This window comes from Mchenga conophoros, linkage group LG9, assembly GCF_057382185.1.
Source record: "Mchenga conophoros isolate Kocher_MC1m ecotype Shallow Benthic linkage group LG9, M_conophoros_male_GT1.1, whole genome shotgun sequence".
NCBI classification, from domain to species: Eukaryota; Metazoa; Chordata; class Actinopteri; order Cichliformes; family Cichlidae; genus Mchenga; species Mchenga conophoros.
Genome location: NC_140534.1, coordinates 3,427,105 through 3,453,082, shown reverse-complemented (window position 1 = coordinate 3,453,082; position 25,978 = coordinate 3,427,105). Strand labels below are relative to the sequence as shown.

The 25,978-nt window shown below is 44.2% G+C and overlaps 1 protein-coding gene, 1 long non-coding RNA gene and 2 pseudogenes across 2 annotated transcripts; 3 read left to right on the top strand and 1 right to left on the bottom strand.

Moving 5' to 3' along the window:
- Positions 1 to 728: 728 nt before the first annotated feature.
- Positions 729 to 3,857, top strand: LOC146566619 (uncharacterized). The gene has a single exon (XM_085286161.1). The coding sequence runs from the start codon at positions 747 to 749 to the stop codon at positions 2,826 to 2,828; it is 2,082 nt and encodes a 693-aa protein (XP_085142287.1). The 5' UTR covers positions 729 to 746; the 3' UTR covers positions 2,829 to 3,857.
- Positions 3,858 to 5,116: 1,259 nt separating this feature from the next.
- Positions 5,117 to 8,885, top strand: LOC146566618 (uncharacterized; annotated as a pseudogene).
- Positions 8,886 to 9,659: 774 nt separating this feature from the next.
- Positions 9,660 to 10,792, top strand: LOC146566617 (uncharacterized; annotated as a pseudogene).
- Positions 10,793 to 21,657: 10,865 nt separating this feature from the next.
- On the bottom strand, positions 21,658 to 24,170 carry LOC146566616 (uncharacterized). The gene is made up of 3 exons (XR_014893738.1): positions 24,005 to 24,170; positions 22,811 to 23,689; positions 21,658 to 22,452 (listed from the first exon to the last, which is right to left on the bottom strand). It is a non-coding gene; the product is annotated as an uncharacterized LOC146566616 (long non-coding RNA).
- Between the last annotated feature and the right edge of the window lie 1,808 nt (positions 24,171 to 25,978).

Sequence of the window (25,978 nt, the reverse complement as noted above, 5' to 3'; positions counted from 1 at the left end):
CCATTTGAGTTGGAGCATGGCAGGCCTTTTCCTGGCCCCTCCTCTCGCCTGTTAATGTCGGATGAAGCTGATTCAGACCTCGATCCGAGGACATATTATAACATGCTCCGCAGTTTTGTTGCCCAGTATTCCTCACAGGTCGCTGAAAGAAACCAGCAAGAGCTGAAAGAGGCGGCTACACCTGGAACGGACTACGTCCTCCTGAAAGTCACAAAGAGAAAGTGGGCTGAGCCTCGCTGGACAGGCCCTTACCGCATAACAGAGCGGACCTCCCACGCTGTCAGGCTCGAAGGTAAAGGTGACACCTGGTTTCATTACACACAGTGCGCTGCTGCCACCGAACCAGGAAGAACCTTGAGAGAGGTGCAGAAGGACCTGTCAGAAGGAGCTGCAACAGCATCACCAACCACTTGAGGGAGCCAAAGCTCAACCTACAAGCCGGCTGGCTACAAAAGGGGGTGTTCTTCATACTGAACTAAACATTTTTATTTTTCTATTTTTAACATCTTTTATGACTTTGCTTTTATATTGGCTTGAGTTTTTAAGATTTACATTTTACATTGCAATAGTTTTAACCACTGAAAGCTCATTTAAAGTTGTGTCACTGATACTTTTTGTTGCTCTTTAACTCCTAGAACACGCCCTTGGCGAGGTGGGGGGGAACTGGACCACCTTTCTGTGCCCGATCATCCTCTATTAGACGACATCCAAGCTAAGTAAACATGTCTTGGCCCTTCCCCCCTGAAATGACAGGCAGGCAAAGATGTTGCGTCTTTGTTTCCTTCCTGGCCCTGGGTCTCATTCCCATTGGCATAATCCTGATCTGTGAAGGGCCCCCGACACTTCTGACACCTTCAAGTTCAAAAGCTTCGCCCCTTTCTGAAAGTTCCAATCTGACAAATGTAGCCCCTAGGGTCTTGCCCACCACTTCCTCTCCAGTTTTGCCCACGCCCGATCCAGTTAGAAAGAAACGAGACACGGTTACCTCCTGTACCCCAAGCACGACTAGAATGATTACTCTTTGTGTCCCCAACAATAAAAGTTGGGTAGTTGAAATAGATTTCGCTAGCTTCCCAGTCACTCCCGTCACCAAAGACCAAGGGGGGGATCTTTTTAACCTGGCAGTACATCTCTCCTCCTCAGTGTGGTATATAACCCTGGGAGGTTGGCATCAGTGGAAGTGGTCCAGTTTAGTGTCAGAAACGGACCTGGATTGGTCAAAGTACTCTAGGGGTCAGGCTTTGCACTGGAGAAACCAAAATATGCTCAGAATAGCAAAAAAACCGGATCTTTCAGGCTTAATTTTTACCCTAAAGGATCTGGCCTTGACCTCCTGTCAACAATTTATAATTGCCCCTTGGACTGATCGCACCGCCCTGTATTGGCAAATGGAAATATGCCCTAGCGTTGCTGCAGTTCCAAGCTCTGTAGTTAAAGATGATAATCCCACCTTTAATGGCCCTCCGGTGACATATACAAACGGGGGGAGAAACGGCCGAATACGCATTGTAGACACAAATAAAATGTCTAAAGATGACCTCTTCCAAATTCTAACCGGTATTTCTGGAGCAACAAACAACTGGTTACTACTAGCTGAACAAGCTGCTGACACGACGGCTTCCGACTGCATAGTATGTATGGGAGCCCGCCCCACTTTACGAGTTGTACCGGCGCCAGTCAATAGTGCATGCCTCCTGCATCTTATGAACAATACAAAACGAGGTCATTGCTCATATCTGGAAAATCACTTTCCTAAAACTCAACGCTCAGTCTCTAATAAACCACCTTTCTTTTCTTCAGATGTAGCTGTGAACAATTTCACTTGTATTAACCTGACTGGCAATGCAGTAAAACTAGGTAGCTTGAACTCTTCTTGGTGCACTGAGATGACGGTTATGAAACCAAACTTCCGACCTACGGCTAGGGCTGATTTGTGGTGGTGGTGTGGCAATAACAAGTTATATGATGGTTTCCCTCGGGATGCGTCAGGTCTTTGCGCTCTCATAACTCTTATTTTACCTGTTTTAGTCACTCCAGTAGATCTCTCTATAGAAGTACACGAAGTTGGCCTCCCATCCTCCTCTGAACGCCGCTCTAAACGTTCTCTAATCCCAGGTTCAGCTCATAATCCAACCTATATTGATGCTGTAGGTATACCCCGTGGGGTCCCCGATGAATATAAACTGCGAGACCAGGTTAAAGCAGGATGGGCCTCGATACTTTGGATGGTTGAAATAAATGCGAATGTAGACAGAATTAACTACATTCACTTTAATGTGCAACTGTTGGCTAATTACACTCGAGATGGTTTTGAAGCTGTGCATGCACAGTTATCTGCCACTTCCCTAATGGCTTTCCAAAACAGGGTCGCAACGGATTTTCTCCTCGCAGAAAAAGGCGGAGTCTGCAGCCTTTTTGGTCAGGAGTGCTGTACCTATATCCCCAATAACACAGCTCCTGATGGTTCCCTCACTAAAGCTATTACTGGTCTCACAGCTCTTACTGTTAAAATGAAGGAACACTCGGGCGTTGATACTGCCATGTGGGACTCTTGGCTTAACATGTTTGGCAAATATAAGGCCCTTGTAGCTTCCATCCTAGTTTCCATCTCAGTTTTTGTTGCTATCCTAGTCACCTGCGGTTGCTGTTGTATTCCATGCATTCGATCCCTCTTCCAGAGACTGATTGTTACAGCTTTCACTCCTGAGGATAAGGATCTCGCCCGGCAGATGCCTTTATTGGCTAGTCAACTTCCCACCTCCTCGCCAACGGATGATGAAAACTCTGATCGTGAGGGTGACGAACATTATCGTCTTTCTCTTGTTTAAATTCTTCTAGAATGGTTGTTTCTCTGTGGTGTTTTGTATTAGGCTTGTTATTAATTGTTTCCCTCACCCACTTCCTCTTGAAGGATATATCTGGTTGAATTGTGTCTGGTCGGGTTGTGAGGGTTAAGCGATGTTCTCAGGGTCTCCGGACTTAAGCATGAGCGAATGTGTACTCCCACCACTGGATATAAATTGTTTTATTCCACACCCCTTCCTCACGTTTTACCATATTCACTTTTGAATGTCCTTAGCAGTTACCGTTCTGAGTTTATTTTACGGTTGATTTATTCTTTCACATGTTCACGTTTATATCTCTCATTATTATCGTATACTCTGTACTCTCCACATTTTTATCATTACTTTTGTTTATTGGTTGCTAGGTTACAGGAACAGTTAATTTTGTGTCACTACCCTGGTTGCACTAACTCGTTGTATCCGTGTGTGCAGGACAGCTGTTACTGCTTTCATCGGGAACCGAGACTGCTTGCAGCCGACCCCTGGGCAGGGTGGTGCCTGGACTCTTTTCTCCTCATCTGCAATGACAGATAAAGACAAATGATAAGACCCGAGGAGTTTTTCGAGCCAGGCTTCGACACGTCTCTGTGTTCCTTTGAATGTTACTTATTTTTGTGTGTTGACCCATTTAAGATGGGTCAAAAGGGGGATTTGAAGAAAATATAATCTGAATCAAACATTATTCAGCTTTAAATATTGTTCAGCTTTAAAGTTACTGTGCAACTGTGTAATAAAAATGTGTGCTCACGACTTTGGCCTTGAGAGCGATAAGAAGCGATCGCCTCATCCTGCAGGCGAAAGATATCTGCAAGCGAAGAGACTAGAACACTCAAGGCCGCTTTCCTTTTATGGAGTTGTTTTTCTGCTAATGCAGCACTTTCCTCACAACCCCCTCCTGTAAGTTTTAGAGAATATATACCCATCCTCACAGCAAATATTAGGAATCTCTTGATGTGAGCTGTTTTTGAGAGGTTGTCTCTGTCTCAATAAAAGTTCACTGATTCCCCCATCTGCTGCAGGTGTCCGGTTGTCTTCATTCTCCGCCAGCCTGGTTAAGTCAATTCCTCCTTAACATCTAAAAGAACCTATTTAATGAAGGAAGACGGGTTCACTTTGTGTTTAATATTATTCTATTGCTGTTGTTGTTTTTTTTATATCCTTCAATATACAGATTAAAAGTTAGGCCTGCAGTATATCATTGTTAACCTTCTGATAAAAAAAAAAAATCAACAGCAAAAGAAGATGTTAAAAATAAAGTTCATGGTTGTGAATAAAATTGATTTCAATAATCTTTTTTAATTATTATTTTAAAACAACTTTATGTTGTTGTGTTTCACGCCATATTATCAGACCACCTTAAGTGGGTCCGCCTTAAATTTTGAGTTTGTGTGATTGCTGTTGATTGGTAGCTAAACTGCTGGTAAACTGTGTACAGACGTTTTATGTTTGAATTGCAGAGAAAAAAAAAATCTGGTAGCAACATTGTGCAGTATGAGCGAACCATTTCACCAAAAAAAGGGGAAGCAAGGCAAGACGTGGCTGCAGCGGTCTGCAGACATGACTTCTGATCAAATTCGAACCTCCTCCTAAAGAAACAAAGAGCGACGTTACATTGCGGGATGACGTCACCTGAAAATGACCAATAGCGCGGCGCGCTGCTGAGCTGTGTGCCAACCGCTCTTTTTTTCCATGCAGGAGACTCAAGTTGGCTTCGCTAACGGACACAGTTTTGAACTCGTATATTAGCGCCATTTATTGCTGCTTGGACCACAGCATCTTTGGAATTTGTAGACATCCTGGCAGCTTACAATTAGTTCGAGGTGAGGTGAGTACATGCAACTTCAAGTTATCTCTGTTATAAAAATCCACCAGCCCAGCGTTTATAGATAATTTTAGCAGTTCGTTTTTTTATGAGTGAGGTTGTGAATTTAGTTAGCATTTGTGAGTTGAGTTAGCATTACTGTCGCGAGGGAAGCATTGCTCTGGATTAGTTTCTGTATTTGGCGTGCTTAATTCGCTAGGGAGGAATTACCAAAGTACATGGAGTTATGTTAACCTGTAATTTCTGTGGTAAGGTAGTTCAGTCATCAAGGGGCTACGTGCTTCATTGTAAACTGCATCGGAATGAGCCACGTTGTTTCTTTCGGTGTATTGAAGCAGGCTGCAAGCAGACATACACCAGGTACGGCGCGTTTAAGGCTCATTTTTACCGAAGACACTCTGCCCCCACCCATGTCACTGGTGTGGCGGTGGTTTCTTCGTTTACATGTGCAATGGCGATGTGTGAACGTCAGTGTCGGAACTCTAAAGAGTTAATAGCTCATCTGAAGAGCCATATTGTGGAAGGACACGTGGTCACTTGTCCAGTAAGAGGATGCACAAATACCTTTAGAGTTAAATCATCTTTTACTGCTCACATGTCACGTAAACACAGAGAGTTTTCAGACAGCAGCATTGGTGATTTATATAGAGAGTCTGCATGTCAATCATCATCTGTTCCAACCACATCAGATGACTTTGTACCCTTGATTTCCGAGCCTGCTGCACAGTCTATTACAGATGAAGATAACATGGAAATGCCCCCTGAATTCTGTGATCTTTTTCTGAGAAACGTTTCACTATTCTACTTAAAATTGCAGGGTCAGTTTCTACTGCCTGCTTCAACCATACAGAACATTGTGGAGGAAATGCAGAACATACATGAGTTGGGACAGACATACAGTTTGGGTAAACTTGCATCACTGTTAAAAGATGACACATCATTATCAGAGGAGGACATCTGTCAAAAGCTATGATCTTTTTTCTGCATGTCATACCGGGCCATTGAGGACAGTGCACTCCAGAGCTCAGATCTTTAAAAAAGCCTTCAACTATGGGGAACCAAAGAAAATATTTTTAGGGAGAGATGAAAACAGAAAAGATAGGTTTGCCTATTATGTGCCTTTAAGAGAGACTTTGAGATGTCTGCTAGAGTCTGATCTGTGGCAGAAATCAGAAGAGCCCTCTACTGAGCCTCCTGCTGATGTTCTGTGTGACATAAGTGATAGTAAGCTGTTTAAATCAAATGATTTTTTTGGTCAAAACCCATCATGTCTCAAGCTAGTACTCTACCAGGATGCCTTTGAAGTCGCTAACCCTTTAGGCTCTGCAAGGACAAAACACAAGGTATTAGCTGTATATGAATCAGTGGCAAACTTGCCACTTCATGTACGCTCAGACACAGATCACATGTTTCTTGTCTTACTGTGCAGGGAGAAAGATTTTAAAGAGTTTGGTCATGCTAATGTGTTCTCTGAATTACTGGCAGACTTGATCGGTCTGACTGGAGAGTCCGACTCGGTCGGACTCTCCGGGGAAGCTCCAGCCATGCGCTTTCTTTTCACGCCGTCTCACCCCTTCTGAAAAGAACTACGATGTGGGAGATAAGGAATTATTGGCCATCAAACTAGCCTTGGAAGAGTGGCGCCACTGGCTGGAGGGAGCTGAGCAACCATTTCTCATTTTAACAGACCATAAGAACTTAATCTCAGAACAGCCAAAAGGTTAAACTCCCGCCAGGCTCGCTGGTCTCTATTCTTCACCCGGTTTAACTTTACTCTCTCCTACCGCCTAGGCTCCCGCAACATCAAACCCGACGCTCTCTCCCATCAATACTCCCTGGATGCGGAATCATCGCCGCCAGCAACTGTCCTGCCCACTGCCTGTGGTGGGGGCCCTCACCTGGGAGATCCCGATCCAGGTACCGGGCCTCCTGGGCGACGTTTTGTTCCTGCCACCGCCCGTTGAGCCGTCATTCACTGGGGTCACACCACGCGATTTTCTTGCCACCCTGGCGTGAGTAGAACTATTAACCTTCTAAAACAGTTCTGGTGGAAATCTTTAATAAAAGATGTAAAAGACTGTGTCGACCTGCTCCACCTGTGCCCATAATAAACAGTCCACCAAACACCCAGCGGGCCTGCTCCACGCTCTCCCAACGCCACACCGTCCCTGGTCCCACATTTCTTTGGATTTCATAACCGGCCTCCCCAGCTCCTCAGGGAAGAGTGTAATTCTTACAATCTCTGATAGGTTTTCTAAAGCCGCACACTTCGTCCCTCTGGCAAAATTACCCTCTGCCGCTGAAACTGCTCAAGCCCTAGTGGATAATGTTTTCAGGCTCCACGGCATTCCCTCCGATATCGTTTCTGATCGGGGGCCACAGTTCACCTCGTGCATCTGGACAAACTTTTGTTCACACTTAGGAGCCAAGGTTAGCTTGAGCTCCGGCTTCCACCCACAGTCAAATGGCCAAGCTGAGTGGCTTAATCAAGAGCTGGAAGTTGCGCTGCATCACCTCGCGTAATCCCTCCACTTGGGCGTCCTATCTCTCCTGGGCAGAATACACCCACAACTCCCTTACCTCCTCCGCTACAGGACTGTCACCGTTTGAAGCCTCCCTCGGATACCAGCCACCGCTTTTTCCCGAGAATGAGCGGAGAATGAGCGGAGCCAACTTGCGGGACGCAAGTTGGCTCCGCGCTTCATCGGTCTATATAGAATAGAGGCTGTCATCAATCCGGCTGCTGTTAGTCTGAAACTTCCTGACTCCTGGCGCATACATCCCACGTTCCATGTCTCCCAGGTCAAACCGGTTCGACGTAGTCCTCTGTCTGTTTCTGTTGCAGTTTCCCCACGGTCCCGATTACGGTGCTCCTGGGCTCCACGCTCCTCGTTTCCCCCCCCCCCCCGTGGCATGAGCCTTAATTTTTCGTTTCCTTAACGTTGTTAAAAGATTCTTCAGTTCAATAAAAACTTGTACATAGTTCTGAGCTGCGGTGTGCTGAGTCTGCTTTGGGGTCCTGTTACCTGAATGCAATGCAATGAATACTTATAAGCCTCTACACTAACATGGTGGGTATTACCACTGTGTGTTTTTAACACAAAGATCTTCTTTAGTAATAAAAAGGTTGTACTTAGATGATATTTAACTTTATTTCAGACAGATATAGGTCATTCATCACTTAAACAGCACTTTGCTGAAGTAATTGCCAGTGCCCCCCTTGATGTGACTGGACCACCGAATGTGTACCATGCACCAGCATTCATTTCAAGTATTTCAAAATACTTTCTACCACATGCTACCTTGTGGTCAGGAATGCTGCTTGGTAGGTCTTGTTCTGATCAATCAACACGTATATGTAGTTCTTGAAGTGCTTTATTGATTAAAAATTCTGTTTTTCTTCAAGAGACCTTGGACGGCATGGGAAAGGCCCAGCGTACAGCTTTCTCAGTAAACTGTACAACCATGTGTCGCAGTTGATGAAGCAGGTAGAATAAGTTAACACACTAAATGAAACATTAAGCTGTATTGGGACAAAGTCTAAATGATGTAATTACCATTTTCAGAACTACACTGAAGACAATCAAACGCAAGGGATCATGGAAAAAAGTCAATGGGACCTGAAAATGATTTGTTTTGCACGAAGGCGTCTCACTAGACTAGATGACTTTGTGCAGATATATCAAAAGAAACATGATGCTCTTCTCCGAGAATATGGCGATGTAGGGAAACAAAGGAAGGAGGTGAGGTTTAAATAGGAGAAGTAAAAGTTCGGGACAGATTTTGTGCGTTTTTTTTTTTCACAACGAAAGTCATTCGTACATATTTCTCAAATATGTAATGCATATTCTCATTCCCATTTGAAATTGTCAGTTTTTTGTGCATACTTACTCTAAAATGTCTTTGTTACTGTCGTTGTGACTATGTGTTATTTAAAAAAAACTTTTTCAGAACTGCATTGCAAGTGGTCAGAATGACATTTCTGATGTGATAAATCAAGGAGATTGTTTGAGTAACAACTGTAATTCAACAAAAGACAGGAAGCATTAAGCATTTTATGGTCCAATAAATGTGGGATTACAGTCAATGTCCTTGACATTTTGCATGTTTGTAATCTTTTGTAAATGAATATCTGATCTATAAATTATTTGTATTTATATCAAAATGATACTTTTCAGTCTTACTGAGTGGAGGCCGAGAAGTGGAAGAAAAAAAAGTAGAAAGCAAGCACACCATTGTTTTTCTTGTGACATTACCAATAAGTTTGATGTGTCACATGGCCCTCTTCCTATTGAAAAAAAAAAAAAAAAAAAGTTGTATCCAAGATGGCCGACTTCTAAATGGCCGCCATGGTCACCACCCATCTTGAGGAGTTTGCCCCCTCACATATACTAATGTGCCACAAACAGGACTTTACAGTTTTTCTCAAATGTTAAAACACAAAAGCCAATCCTGTAACCCAAATGACCAGTAGTCTAAACACATTTACTAAATGTAGCCACCATATTCCAGTACCATAAACACGTCACATGAAGACACAATTCATAAAACACAACCCTCTGTACTCATAAATCCAAACACATTTTTCCTTGCTAAAACACATGTTGCAAAACAACTCTGCTCATATTCTCAAATGAAAGCCCATGTGATGCAAAATGCTTGCCACAGTCACCAATCTTTGAACACAGGGAACACACCTGGCGTCAGTCACTACACACAACGACTCAAAATTGAAGACACCTGTTGCTAATGATGTGACCCCACCTATAAAAGCATAGTTTGGTGAAGATGCCAAACAATCACAATGGATGAAGGCATTTGAGCGTGTGGAAGGAGAAGAGCTGCAGGCCAAAGAGGAAGAGGGGTTGAGATCAGAGGAGGAAGAGGTGAAGGCCTAAGAAGAAGAGGAGTTCGGAGTAGAGGAGGAAGAGAAGGAGGCCAACAAGAGAGAGGAGAAGGTCCAGGTGGGAGAAGAAGACAACAGATGATATGCGAGCAACAGTAATTGATCATGTCATTGTCCATGGCATGACAATGGCTGAAGCGGGACGAAGAGTACATCCAAACCTGAGTAGGTTCACCGTGGCCACCATTATCAAGGCATTTAGACAACACAACAGGTACAGTACGCTATTGCTTTCTTTGTCACACTACAGTTTTACAGGCCTGTGAAAGTGGTCTGTTACTTTACATGTAGTTTTACATATAAATCAGTCAATTGACAACACATGTTTCTTTCTTTAGAGCTGAAAGAATGCCACATAGAGGTGGGAGGGTTGCCATATTCACAGCGGCACAAGAAACCCTCATTGCAGATATGGTCCATGAGAACAACTGCATTAGACTCCGAGAGATCAGAGACAAAGTCATTGCAGATAATGTAAACTTTGAGAACATTGATGCTGTCAGCGTGTCCACAATAGACCGAGTTCTCCGGCACCAACAGATGAGGATGAAACAGGTCTACAGGGTTCCCTTTGAGCGCAACTCTGCGCGACACATAGAACGTTACGAGTATGTGCAAGTACGTATACATCCATGTCCACAGTACAGTTAGTGGACATACTGTGTTGCTTAGTGGCCTACATTACTTCTGGACAATACTGCGCTACCTGATTGACCGTTCTGAACACCTGTACGCTTTTCCATGTTCACAGAGGATAATGCAGTTGGACGCGATGGCCAGACCTCATGAGTACCTCTTCCTGGATGAGGCTGGCTTCAACCTCCAGAAACGAAGGCGAAGTGGCCGTAACATCATTGGCCAAAGAGCCATCACTGAGGTTCCTGGCCAACGGGGGGGTAATATTACTCTTTGTGCAGCTATGGGTACGGAGGGGCTTGTCCACCGGCATGCTGTCCTTGGGTCTTACAACACCCAACGTCTCCTCACCTTCCTAGAGGAGCTAAAAGACATCCTCCTGGACCGTCAACAACACCATCCTAGGCTAGCACATCACATGTATGTGATCATTTGGGACAACGTCCGCTTCCACAAAACACACCAAATCAGAGAGTGGTTCACCACCAACAGTGACCACTTTTTAAACATCTGTCTGCCACCCTACTCCCCTTTCCTGAACCCTATAGAGGAGTTCTTCTCATCATGGAGATGGAAGGTGTATGACAGACAGCCATACACAAGAGAGAACCTCGTACGGGCAATCCGGTTGTTCAGTGATGACGCGACGAATCCTACTTCCGGGTCTAAAGTAGTCTGCATTTAATATGGCTTTTGTGTTGTTAACATGTTTAATGTTATGTATTTTCTTCTATTTGATCTCAAAAAGCTCCTAAAACAGTCAGTGATCACTGTTGACCTCCCTCGGCTTTTATTACCGCTAATCATTTATTTAAGCTCAGTTTTTAAAACCTTAGGATGTAACTACAGCCCAGCCCATGCAGCAGTATATGAATGACTAACCTCGTATTGTGGATGGATTATCTCAGTTGTTCTCCTGGCTGAAGTTTGGTCCCTTTACAGCATCCTGCCATGCGATTACATTTGTTCCTGACCACCGAGAACACTCACGGTAACTTTTATCCAGTGGAAAAAAAGTTAGCTTGTTTATATTATGCTAACATAGCTGTGTCGCTAGCGATCACGTAGCACATCATTATATACCAGCTAGCCAAACTTCAGTAATCCTACAAACGTCACTGCTGTTTAGTTTTCTGTCTTCATTTATGTTGGAAGTGATAACAGAGCTGTACGTTTTAATTTGTTTCCAAAACCCCGCAGTCAGGACATGCTATATTGTATTTAGATAGAAGCTAGCGAGCTAACTCCCTGCTAACTTCTAACTCCGTTAAATGTCATAAATTCCGTTTTCATGGATGCCTGGATGTTAAACTCAATTGTTACACCTGGTAGAGCAGAAGGCTGATCATTTTATTAAAGATGAAAGACTTTAGACAGTTTTTCAACTCTCAGTAATGCCACAGTGATCGTTTGATATATGGACCTGCAGCAGAGTTTAGACCCAGACACGGCTAGTGATGTCAGACTGAACAACCGGATGGAGCTGGCCTGTGCTGACATCCCAGTGGAGAAGGGTCTGGCTGCAGCCACTGTGGAGCTCCACACTAACCGGAAACACGTGACCTCCACACTAACCTGAAACACGTGACCTCCACAGTAGCCGTAAACACGCATGGATACCGTGGAAGTCTTGCAAGTTGATCGCAAAGGTTGGTTAAGTCTTTCTTAAATAAATTTGCCGTTAGTGATTTCATAATTCTAGGAATCGTCTAGTTTTCTTACAATGATCATGTTGCCACTTTTTTTGCGTTACAACAACATTCCTCCTTATTTTAATGTTTTTCATCGTGCTCCATGGCAGAGAAACACACAGATATGCTTTTTCCTGGGCCTGGTTTAAGTAAGAGAGCTGGATTAACGGCTTCTGTGGGCGAGAAGAAGCAAAAACCACATTTTGCATTAGAGTATGATTTATTGTTGGCGTCAGAGATGCAAAATAACGAATACTTCAATACTGTACTTAAGTAGAATTTTCTGGTATCTTTACTTTACTGCTGTACTTTTTTGTGCCTACTGTATACTTCTTTATACTTCTACTTCTCACATTTTAGCACGCGTATCTGTACTTTGTAATCCGTACATTTGTAAATCAACCCCCCGCACGCGTGCTTTGGACGTAAGATTACTTCAAAATTTTGTACATAAATTATATTTTAGACCCTGTACTTCTTACTTCCACTTGACTAAAAAGTCGAGTCACCTCTGTTTAAAAAGCACTATCTAAACTGTAGTAAGGAACGTGTGTACTTGTGACACCTTTGGTTAGCGTCAACACTGTAAATTTCGTCACAAACAGATTTATATATTTCTCAATACTTCTATTCGCCATTCTTTTCTGTACAGCTTTTTTTATTGCCCAGATTTTAGTTAGCCTCTGTTCAATTGACTGTTATATGTCAATAGAAACATGTCTCACAAATGAAAGTGTCTTGTAAAATATTTGTGGGGGTTTTTTTTTTTCAATAATTTTCTTCCCAAATCTATTACATGCCAACTGTAAATTGTTATTTCTGCTAAAACCTTAACTTAAATGTATATATGGTGTTTATCTGTTTCTCTCTCTGTTTTAGATGCACACATCAATCTGGAATTCGGGCTTAAAGCCAGAACTGCAGGAATGCAACACGTGTTGCAGAGGACTCTTTCACTGCCCTCTGTGCCCCACTTTCAGCCCTACTGTCAGGGCAAAGATTGAGGAGCATCTAAGTGTGCATATAAAAAAATGCTTTGACTTTCAAAGGTATGTTTGTATTAAATATACTTTATAGTTATAAATATGCACTTTTTTAAGCACTTCTGCAGTATCTTTGTTGACTTAAAAGTTGCTGTTGATATTGTACAGTTCAATGCATTCATCTGCAACAAAAATAGTGTTTTTATAAAATATTTTTATTTACTTTTCACCACTTTTCTTGACATAACTTTTGTGATCCATACCATTTTGCTTTCATTATTGAGGTTGGCTTGGATGTTTTTGTTAACATGTACAATCTGATTGTTAGACAAATTGATTGCATTCTATACAACTACATTTAAATTACATCTGTTTGTTTGTTTGTTTTTTTTCTCTTATAGATAAAATGATATGCCGGTGCAGGCTGCCTTGTAGGACAACAGGACACTTTCACTGCCCTGTCTGTAAGATTACAATCATACGGCGTGGGGATATGGCAAGGCATTTATTGTCTTGTCAGCATTCTTCAATGCCAAGTCAGCCACCATTATCAGGACTGCTCCCCGCTGAACTCTCCGAGGAGACCCGTATTCCTCTGGCAGTACTCTTCGAGGAGCCCCGTCTCCCCCCCAAGGTTTTGTCTTCGGTATCTGAACCATTTTCTGAGTCTTTGTTAGAACATTCATATGCGCTACCCTCTGTGTTCAATAAAACTGCAGCTGATGGAAAGTCCATGAAAATGACATGCCCTCACTGTGGCCTTACTCTTCGTAGCTCTGGCAAGCTATTTGCACACTGGAGAGAGGAAGCCAAAGCTGTGCTTGAAGGACAACACGTGCCCATTTTCAGACTGAAAAAGCGCAAGTTCCAGGAAGTCAGTCAGGTCAGTATTCACTCTAAACAGTAGTGTAATTACATGGTTAGTGAAATTTGAATAACTGTTAAAAAACTGTTCTGCAACAGAGAAATAACTATGTTTTTATCCCCGTTTGCCTGACACAGGAGCCAGCAGTTGTTGAAGATCTGCGTCCTGCTGTGCACTGGGCTGTCCAAAATGCACCTTTCTGTGGACATGTAACAATGCCCAAATATCTGTCCTTAAATCAAGGGGACCAGCAGAGGGTCTTAATAGACATGTCAGAGGAAGAAGACACTGGAGCAAGGGACTTGTTCCTCTTTGTTTTTCAGTTTGCAAAGGACATGGAGCTCTTTTTGAAAGCATGTGCTGATGAGCAGGGACTAAGGGTCAGTGCTATGTCTGACATGTAATGGACAAATGAAGGCACTGGCTGTGTTTAATATGTTTTTTGTTTTGTTTTTGCATAGTACAAAATTCCAATTAAACTTATTTCAAAATGTTGTTCACTTGATTCTGTGTCCATACTTATAATAAAGGATTACAGTGAAACAGCATTAAATGTAACAGCTTTTTTTTTTAAACTTGTAATTTCAAAATAAAAAGCTTATTGTTGATATTAACAGTAAAGAATTGTAATCAATAATATTATACATTTTAAACATTAACACTCTGGGCTCTATCCTGGCCATTTGTGGACACTTCACTTATTCTTTTTTGACTACTGCAGTGGACCAAAAGAATGACACGGGTTTGATCTTAAGGATCTAATAGTTGTGTGTGTGTTGTGCATGACATTATCTTGCAAATACATATTTGTGTGGCAGAGTAGAATAAATTATGACGCATGAAATATTACACAGGCTGCAGTGAATTTCTGTTGATACAGACTGAGCTTTGAGTTTCCCAGTCAAACTTAGCTTTGAAGCACCTGCTAAAAACACTTTTACTCTTGTACATTTCATAACAAGACACCATAGCGGAAATATTAACAAAATATATATTATTAAAAAATTCAAAGCTGCACATACAGCAACAAACACAGTTAGTAAATGTGTCCTGGAGTTTATGCAGGTGCAGAAAGTGCTGCTGCTGTAAGTCAGCCTAACAGCTTCCAGATCACTTATTTTTCTGGAAAGATGGTAGGAAGGGCATCACTGCTCATTTCTACAATCTCCCAGATCTTGGAATACAATCCCTTTGTACCATGAAACCACTTCGCAGTACTAGGAGTCCACTAAAACCTATAAAGAGAGTGATCCTGGAAGAAATGGGGCACACACTAGTAGTATGTAGTAGTAGTAGTATTTATTTATTGTCATTGTCAAGAACAATGAAATTGCGTTTGGGGCTTCCATACAACCCAAAAAAAGAAAATAAATATGTACACTTGGGTTTTAAGGGGTATTTATTAACCCAGTGTGACTCCAATGCAATAAGACAATCCTTAGCAATAATGTTCGTAGAAATTCAGACAAAGACCTGAGAAACATGACAAAATACAACAATGCAACCCATTCAATATTATTGTACTGTGAGATATGATATCAGATATGATAGTTATCTATTTAAGAAAGAGGGGGGGGGGCAGGAGGGGGAAGAGAATAAAGATATGATGCACCAATGCAGACCAGTTCATTGCTATTAAGAAGTTGGATATGGTTATTGTCCGTGAGAGGGGGGCAGAGAGTTCAGGAGCCTCACAGCCTGTGGATACAGGCTGTTGGCCAGTCTGGATGTTCTGGCCTGTATAGACCTGTACCTTCTCCCTGAGGGCAGCAGATGGAAAAGGTGGCGCGCAGGGTGATGTTGGTCCCGCAGGATACTGTGCACCCTCCTCAGACAGCGAGTGGGGAAGATATTACTAATCTCTGGCAGACTTGTCCCAATAATTCTGCCAGCTTCTTTCACCACCCGCTGGAGTGCTTGCTGATCGGCCTTGGTGCAGCTGGGGAACCATACTAGAAATCCATACGTCAGAACGCTGCTGATGGCACAGTTGTAGAAGTTCAACATCAGAGATCTGGGAATGTGTGCGCTCCGCAGTCTCCTCAGGTAGTAGAGGCGCTGTTGGGCCTTCCGTACAACTGAGGTGATATGGTTGCCCCAGGACAGGTCCTCGGTCACAGTTACCCCCAAGAATTTAAAACTGCTCACCCTCTCCACCGCCTCACTGCCAATGAAGAGAGGCAGATGGTTGTTATGACCCCTCTTCCGGAAATCTACAATGATCTCCTTGGTCTTTTTGGTGTTTAAGACCAAGTTATTGTCGTGGCACCATGACTCTAGTTGTTGCACCTCTGTCCTATAGTTTGTCTCATCATTGTTGGCTATAAGTCCGAGCACTGTAGTGTCATCTGCAAACTTAACAATGAGATTGGACGCGCAGGAGGAAATACAGTCATGGGTGAAGAGAGTGTATAGCAGAGGGCTCAGAACACACCCCTGAGGGGCACCGGTGTTGACCACAAGGGTGGAGGAGGTGTTCTTACCCACTCTGACACTCTGTCTACGGTTAGTGAGGAAGTCCACAATCCAGTTGCACAGAGAGGAGTTAAGTCCCAGTTGGTGGAGTTTGGGACGGAGTTTGTATGGCCGGATGGTATTAAAAGCCGAGCTGTAGTCTACAAAGAGGAGCCGTGCATAGGTGTTCCTGTGTTCCAAGTGCTTCAGTAATGTGTGCAGCACTGTGGCGATCGCATCCTCGGTTGACCGGTTCTCCCTGTATGCAAACTGGTGCGAGTCCAGGGATGGTGGAAAAGCAGCTCTGATGTGTTTAATGACCAGTCTCTCCAGGCATTTGGCGGGAATGGGGGTGAGTGCCACAGGTCTGAAATCGTTCAGACATGTGACATTTGACTGTTTTGGGATGGGAACGATGGTTGCTGCTTTGAAACAGGATGGTACCAGTGAACAGGACAACGAGGTGTTATATATAGAGGCGAAGACGTCCGCCAGGTCTGCAGCACAGTCTTTTAGCACCCGGCCCAGCACTCCATCTGGCCCGGCCGCCTTCCTGGTGTTAATGCTCCGGAACACACGCCTCAGCTCATGAGTGCTCAGGACCGGAGCAGGGTCGGTTGAGGGGAGAGGGGACAGGACAGGGTCGGTGTTCTCCCTATCAAAACGGGCATAAAAGAGATTTAGATCCTCAGCCAGAGTAGAACTGTCGGCTGAGGGTGATGGTGTTCTTCTTTTGTAGTCCGTGATAGCCCTGATGCCCTCCCAGACCTGCCTTGGGTTTGTGTTGTTCTCAAACCTGGCCTCGATACGCCTCCTGTGCTGCTGCTTGGCAGTCTTGATGCCTCTTCTCAGGTTGGCCCTGGCAGCACTGTATGCCTCCTGGTCCCCGGATTTGAAAGCGTTGTTCCTTGTTCGAATAAGTTGTTGAACTCCGTGTGTCATCCGGGGTGGATTATTAGGGAACACACGGAATCGTTTCCAAGTTGTTACATTGTCCACACAGAAACAGATGTAGTCCAAGACAGTGGAGGTGTAACTGTCCAATGCGACACGATTGTCAGTGTCCTGCACCTTGAATACATCCCAGTCTGTGCAGTGGAAACAGTCCTGAAGCATCAGAATAGCATCCTGCGGCCATGTTCTCACGGTTTTAGTGACCTCAACAATTGCAAGACAGCCTTTTCCCCGATGCTCAGATGGGGGAAAAAAGGAAGTTTCATGAAAACATTAGTACTTTATCACCGTTTTATCTGAAAAGTTAATGGTAATATATAACCTAACTGGCTATAAAGAGTAAAAAATTTAGATACAATTTTGATTTTGATGAAAAGGACTGGTGCTATTTTAAAGAGTCACGTCGGTAAAAGTAGAAATTTTTTTTAAGAAATATACATTTTATAGCATTTTGTGAACATACACAAAAAGTGGCCATTTTTGGCAACAAACAAGCTGAGAGTTTTATATTTTTTGCTCTCCTTGAACAAAAATAATAGTGCATAATGTAACCAACACAACCATTTGATGTCACCAAGATGGCGCCGCGGATGGTCGCCCTGGTGCTCCAGTGCGTTACTTTTGTTTTGTTTTTGTGCATTTCTTCTGTGTCTGGGCACTCCTCTGGATATTCGTACACCAGAGAAGAGCTCCTTAACTACAGGACTACAACGCCTGTGGATTTATTTCCAATATTTGTCGCATCTGCGGCAGATTTACTGCTGTCTCTGACCAGGAAAGCGAGACGCCGAAAGAGAGGGAAGCGAGCCGGCGCACTCGTGCGTTTGAGGAGACGCGGACTGCGAACCGCTCTTCCTGGGATCTTCCTTTCTAATGTACGCTCACTCGGGAATAAGATTGACGAACTGGCCCTGATGAGAAGCATGAACAGAGACTTTGCCTCCTCCTGTGTCTTATGTTTTACGGAGTCGTGGCTCAGTGAGAACATCCCAGACTGCGCGCTCAAACTGGAGGGCTTCCATCTGCTGCGCGCGGACCGGCAGGCCGCTCTCTCCGGTAAGTCCAAAGGTGGAGGTCTCTGCTTCTACATCAATAGTGGCTGGTGCACAGATGTGACAGTGATTGCTCAGCACTGCTCTTCCTCTCTGGAATATCTTTTTATCCACTGCAAAACCGTTTTATTCTCCGCGGGAGTTTGCTTCATTCATCCTGGCCGCCGTTTACATCCCGCCAGACGCAGATGCGCAGGCAGCTCAGTGCGCACTCGCGGAGCAGATTCTCCACACGGAGCGGACATTCCCGGACTCTCTCATCATTGCTCTTGGGGACTTTAACAAAGCCAATCTGAGCCATGAGCTTCCAAAATACAAGCAGTATATTAAATGCCCGACCAGAGAGGAGAGGACATTGGACCACTGTTACAGCACGATCAGCGGGGCCTATCGCGCGGTGCCCCGCGCTTCACTCGGACTTTCTGACCACGTCATGATCCACCTAATCCCCGCGTACAGACAGAGGCTGAAGCTCTCCAAACCTGTCGTGAGGACTAAAAAACTGTGGAGCAACGAGGCTGTGGAGGAGCTTCGCACGTGTTTGGAGTCTACAGACTGGGACACAATGAAGGCTGCTTCTAACAGCTTGGACGAGTTTACGGACACTGTCACCTCCTATATCCACTTCTGTGAGGACAGCATTGTGCCATCACGCACCAGGGTGAGTTATAACAATGACAAACCCTGGTTTACTCCTAAACTCAAAAAGCTGTGGCTGGAAAAGAGAAAGGCGTTCAGAAGCGGAGACAGGGACTGCTACAGAGAGGCCAAGTACAGGTTCACTAAAGAAGTGGACATTGCTAAACATCAGCACTCTGAGAAGATGCAGCAGCAGATCTCAGAGAATGACTCGGCCTCTGTGTGGAAAGGTTTTAGGAATATCACAAACTACAAGCCTAAAACCCCCCACTCCACTGATGACTTGCTCTTGGCCAACACCCTTAACGACTTCTACTGTCGTTTTGACGAGCCATCAGGCAGCCTTCACACCTCCAACGGCCCCAACAATAGAGACACTTTGGACACTAATTCCCCCACCTCTCCCCCCTCCATAGAGCCATCACCACCTTCAAACCGTTCACCTACAACACCCTCCTCCCACCACAACTCTTCATATTCATGAAGCAGATGTGAGGAAGCAGTTTAAGAACCTGAATGCTCGGAAAGCTCCCGGCCCAGACGGCGTGTCTCCTGCCACCCTCAGACACTGTGCAAACGAGCTGGCCCCAGTGTTTTCTGGCATTTTCAACTCCTCACTGCAGGCATGTCATGTGCCTGCCTGCTTCAAGTCCTCCACCATAATCCCTGTCCCCAAGAAACCTAGGATCACTAGACTAAATGACTACAGACCCGTGGCTCTGACATCTGTGGTCATGAAGTCCTTTGAGCGCCTAGTTCTCTCCCATCTCAGGACCCTCACGGCCCCCCTCCTGGACCCCCTGCAGTTTGCATATAGAGCCAACAGGTCTGTAGACGACGCCATCAACATGGCCCTACACTTCATCCTGCAGCATCTGGACTCCCCAGGAACCTACGCCAGGATCCTGTTTGTGGACTTCAGCTCTGCCTTCAACACCATCCTTCCAGACCATCTCCGAGACAAGCTTTCCCAGATGAATGTGCCTGATCCCATCTGCCGGTGGATCACTGACTTCCTGACGGACAGGAAGCAGCATGTGAGGCTGGGAAAGAATGTCTCGGACTCCCGGACCATCAGCACCGGCTCCCCTCAGGGCTGTGTTCTTTCTCCTCTGCTCTTCTCCCTGTACACCAACTGCTGCACCTCCACCCACCAGTCTGTCAAGCTAATCAAGTTTGCAGATGACACCACCGTTATTGGACTCATCTCGGACGGGGACGAGTCTGCCTACAGGAGGGAGGTTGAACGTCTGGTGTCCTGGTGCAGCCACAACAACCTGGTGCTGAATGCCCAGAAGACAGTGGAGATTATTGTGGACTTCAGGAAGCACACAGCCCCACTCCCCCCCATCATCCTGACTGACACCCCCATCACCTCTGTGGACTCATTCCGCTTCCTGGGTACCACCATCACCCAGGACCTGAAGTGGGAGCCCACCATCACCTCCGTCATCAAGAAAGCCCAGCAGAGGATGTACTTCCTGAGGCAGTTCTACACTGCAATCATTGAGTCCATCCTCACCTCCTCCATCACCGTGTGGTACGCTGGAGCCACTATCAGGGACAAACAGAGACTGCAGCGTATTGTGCGCTCTGCTGAGAAGGTGATTGGCTGCAGACTCCCATCTTTGCAGGACCTGTACACCTCCAGGACATTGCGGCGTGCAGCTCGGATCTCAGCTGACCCTTCTCACCCTGGACACAGTCTGTTTGACCTGCTCCCCTCAGGCAGGAGGCTCCGGTCCATCCGCACCAGAACCTCTCGCCATAAGAACAGTTTCTTCCCCTCTGCTGTTGGACACATGAACAATAACCACATGACTGTCCCCGCCACTAACACATGACCCTACGCTGTGTTCACTGCATCATTCCATGTTTGGCACTGATCACCACCTGCACTCATGTATATATCTTTCAACGTAGCACTCTTAATTCTTACTCTCATGTATATATCTCATGTATATCTCATGCACATATCTTTCCACGTAGCACTTTTAATTCTTATCCCTACTTTTATTTTTTCCATGTCTATTTAAGTGTTATTTATGACACCATGTTTGCACTGAAGCACCGCAGCAATTTCCTAATGTTGTAAACCTGCTCAACATTTGGCAATAAACCCCATTCTGATTCTGATTCTCTGATTCTGATAATAATCAATGTTGATGTTAATCAATTAGATGTCCCAGACACTACTATTAATAATACAGCAGCCCCTCGTTTATCGCTGGTGTTAAGTTCTAAAAATAACCCGCGGTAGGTGAAATCCATGAAGTAGCCAACTTTATTTTTTACAATTATTATAGATGTTAAGACTGTAAAACCCCTCACTACTTGCTTTATACACTTTTCTCAGACAGGCATGAACATTTTCACACTTTTCTCTTTTGTTTAAACACTCTTAGAGTTCAAACCTTCGTAGAAACATAAGTCCAGTATTATGGAATGAAACCTAAAGGTGCATTTGAGGGTGCAAAACGTTTCGTCGGCATTGTTGTGTTTGTTTGGGAGAACACTTCCAAACATACAGTACAGCACTTCAGAGTTACACTGCTAGCAATCAAAGATTTATGTAAATTCGACAAGCTAAACGCATTCTGTACTGTACAGCAGGAGTCCCCAACCGTTTTGCACCACTAGGGTTGCCAACTCCCTGAAAAAAAAAAAAATAAGGGACACCTAGTGGCCAGGGCCGGGCGACCCAATTGTCTTCACCCTTCCCTGTGTGGTGAATTTTTTTAGCTCTTTTTTTTGAGTGTGAAATTTTTTTTTTTTTAACCATTTGACTTGAAGTTGATTTAAGTAGATGCATATTCTTTGTGATATGAACACATGGGAAACAAATGATCATTTATCCATTTATTTTTAACACAAAATGACAACATTAACACAATAAAATAGGTCTCTTTCCTAAACGAAAGACTGATACGCTTCACTTTTTGTGCAAAATGACAAAATTAACACAAAGAACTGTCCTGCTTAACCTAAAATTATATAAATTAATAGAAAACAATAGAAAGAAAAACATTCTTGTAACAGTGCACATTTAGTGCAATTAGAAAAGTGCAAAAAAAGTCTGTGGAACACCTGTAAACACAACATTTGTGCCTCAAAGGCCTTGACTGTAGCTGAAAGTTGAAGTAAAAAAACCCAACAAACTCATGAACTCAAGCTCAATGCTACATTATGTGGAAACAGACTACTTTTTCCATTTGTATTTTTTTTTTGAGCTCTTGCTGCAGTTAGGAGTTGTTTGTCTTTCAGTACTGCAGAGTAAAACTCTGAGCAAGACATATCATAATTTAGACTGACAATGAGCTCACTTCTAATTAATTCAGTAGAACATTTGTTCCGCACATCAGTCCACTTATTCTTCATAAGAGAGAAAATCCTCTCCTCAAACCCAGTGGAAGATGGGATGCTGAGTACAAAGGATACAACAGCCTGCATATTGGGGAGGTCAGCTGCCTGAAGAATTTCCATCCACTTCTCTGCTGTTCCCTTGGACTGCCACATTTCCTTCTCCTGGTGTTCTTTGGTGAGGTGCTTCAGAAGGCTGGTTGCAGTGACACACTCTTCATAAAGCTCATCCATAGAGATGTTTAACCTGCCAATAGAGATGAGAAGTTGACCTAAATCCTAAGTGGTACATAGAACATTTACAGTGGTAAATAAATGGAAAAAATGTATTGTATATGTTTGTAACGTTGTATAGCATTTAAACAATACAATAAGTATAGTTTATTTATTATGTATTTATCCATCCTTATATTAAGTATATGAACTCCTTGAATTTGTAAAATAGTGTATAAAAGATTGCATGCGTGTGTATATACACTCCAAACAAAGTTAATGATTATGGTTTTATTTATATATGTTATCTATCAATTGTATTTGTTTATTTTTAACCATCAATACTATTAAAACATGGTTTATCATTTCACTGCTAAATGTTTTCTTCTTACCTGCCAGCCAGGTGAAGCCGTTCAATGATCTTCTCCATGTCATCAAAGGAAATCTTCCCAGATGCTAGAGAGAGGGGCTGCAGGTGGAAAAGCCAGTTTTCTTCTGAAAAGTCAAACCACTTCTGGACATAACTGATGGCAGTGTCTAGGAAGGCTGTAAACTCCTGCCTGGCACCATCAGCATCAGATGGCGAGAGACGCTGGAGCTTTTGTCTTGTTAGGTACCCGTAGAACCCATCATCTCTTCTCTGAATAAGTCTTGTCAGGAAACACTCCATGATGGAATAGAGGTCAACAGACGTGGTTACATTCTTCTCCAGTTTTTTCACCACTTCTTCAAACAGACACATGACATTATTACAGAAGAGGAGGTAGACTTCCACAATGTCTGCCTCTCCCTCAACTCCAGCAGCATCTTCTGTCAACTTCAGCAATTCCTTCAGGCGCCTTGGACATTCCTCACCAATGCTGATGAGATATGACTTCAGCGGGTCCCAGTTCTGCAGCAGGCGGGTGATTGCAGGGTTGAGTGACAGCCATCTTGTCACAACATGGCGCAGGATATCATGGAATTCAACGTCACAAAATTCACAGAACTCTTTCAGGGACTCTCTCCTTTTGGCAGAGGTGGAAAAGAAGCTGTATATCTTCAGGACAATATTTTCCACATCTACTGAGAGCTTGTCCAGGGCTTTTTTCCCCACAGTGTTATTAACAATATGTGCATGGCAGTTGCCACGAAGGATCTCACTGTTGGTATTCTGCCCTCACTAGGGTGTAAAGCTGGTTTCTAGCTTGGCAGATAGCTAACAGGTCCACAATAAACATCCAGGAGTCAGCGGATACGTTTTAGATGTTTACTGTTGAAGCACTGTAAAACTGGTACAGAAACAAAAATAAAATATTACATTTCTGCTGTAATTGCATTTTCTTTACAACATCAAACATTAAGCCATGCACTACAATGTATATAACACATAAACACAAACTTATCCAAACCCTTTCACTGGTTATCAGGCTCACGCATTTAGCGATTAGCTTAATGCTAACATTACATGGGAAATCCCATAGACGGGCTAACGTGTTAGCATCGCGGCCGTTTTTCTTCACAAAAGAAAGTTTTCCACACAAACCTCTAAACTGCTACACAAAACTATCGCGGGAAAGCTTACAAAACAGATAGCAACTACTTACAGGCATGTGCTCTCTCAGGCTCAGCAAGAAAAAGTGAACAAAAAGTGGAATAGACGACAGTTTGTCTAAAGGACTGTTTTTCACTGGTGAGGTACTACGGCAAGTCTGCTGGTACAAAAAACACACACCCAAATGATCATGCCTGCCTTAAAGGGGCAGCACACTCCCCGCCTGGTATAGAGTACTATACCACTATGTCCCTCTGAGTAACAACACAACTTCAGTGGCGGGTCTCGAATACACCCTGGGGGTGCCTCCTTGAACAACTCTCACCTCCACTTTCCGGACCCTGCTGTCTTGACCCGGAAAGGTATTTACCACAAGTCCTGTGGGCCATTGATTTCGTTTAGCCTCCTTGTCCTTTAGGAGCACAACATCTCCAACTTGCAGGTTGGCTTGTTCCGCTTGCCATTTCCTTCTTGGCTGGAGTGTCGTTAGGTACTCTTGACGCCATCTTTTCCAGAATGAATCCGCAAGACTTTGAACTTGCTTCCACTGACTTTGGTAAAGATCCTTGAGGTCGATGTCTTCCAAGGGAGCAGACACGGAGTCCACCTTTTGTGTTAAAAGCATAGCAGGGGTGAGTATGGTCGGCGTGTCTGGATCTGACGACACAGGGACTATTGGCCGGGCATTCATGATGGCTGCGACCTCTGCCATCAGCGTGGTGAGCACTTCGTGTGAAAGACTAGGGGAATGCATCTTGAGTAAGATGCTATCCAAAATGCGGCGAGCCATCCCTATCATTCTTTCCCATGCTCCCCCCATGTGGGAGGAGTGTGGAAGATTGAAGTCCCACGTGCAGCCTTGGTCTCTGAGGTAAGAATGAAGTGTTGCATCTTCTGGGGTTATACCAAGTTCTTTACATGCACCGACAAAGTTTGTGCCTCGGTCTGAACGAAAGAGCTTTGCTGGACCTCTGATGGCAGTGAATCACCTAAGCGCATTTATGAAGCTTGACGTAGACAGAGATTCTATCACCTCCAGGTGAACTGCCCTTGTTACTAAACAAGTAAACATAACAGCCCAGCGCTTACTCTCTGCAAGGCCTCCCCTCGTGCGACGGGCACAAACCGTCCATGGTCCAAAAACATTTAATCCAACTTGGGTGAAAGGAGGAGATTGGGTCAACCGATCAGCAGGTAAGTTGGACATTTTTTGTTTTTCCAGACTTCCTCTCAACTGCCTACAGATGACACACTTGTGTATGATACTTGATACAAGTCTTTTTCCTCCCAGAATCCACAGTCCAGCGGATCTGATGGCCCCTTCCGTGAAGTGTCTACCTTGGTGTACTACTTGCTCATGATAATACCGCACCAACAAGGTAGCAATGTGGTTGCTTTTGGGAATGATTATGGGATGTTTCTCTTCCCATGAGATTGCGGATAATGACGTGCGGCCACCAACTCTCAGTACACCATCTGAATCCAAGAAAGGGTCAAGTTTCCTGAGAGGACTGCGTTTTGAGACAAGTTCTCCTTTGAACAGGCTCTTGAGTTCTTCTTTGAAGGCCTCGTGCTGTACAGTCTGTACAATTACTGTTCTTGCCTGTGTACGCTCATCTACCTTTGTCAAATCTCCCTCCAGGATCTTAACACAGGATCTGACTTTCTGGATGAGCTTTGCTATGCCACATACAAGTGTCTTCCAGCTGGAAAAGCGCTCGAACCTGTGTGAACCAAGCTGTCTTTCAGAAGCTCCTGTGGCAAAGGTTGCTATTAGTGGACGCACATCTGCATCCCCGTCTGGTTCAACGAGCTCAAAGAACTCTGGTGGGGTAAGTGCAACTCGCTCGTCGTTTTCAAGAAATGATGGCCCAGAAAACCAGTTTGTATTTCTCAACAGTGCAGCTGGAACTGGTCTGGTACCATGGTCAGCAGGATTGTGTTCTGAACTGACAAAGTGCCACTGTTCAGGCTGCGAAGACTTCCGGATGCATGCTACTCTGTTAGCAACATACACATAAAACCT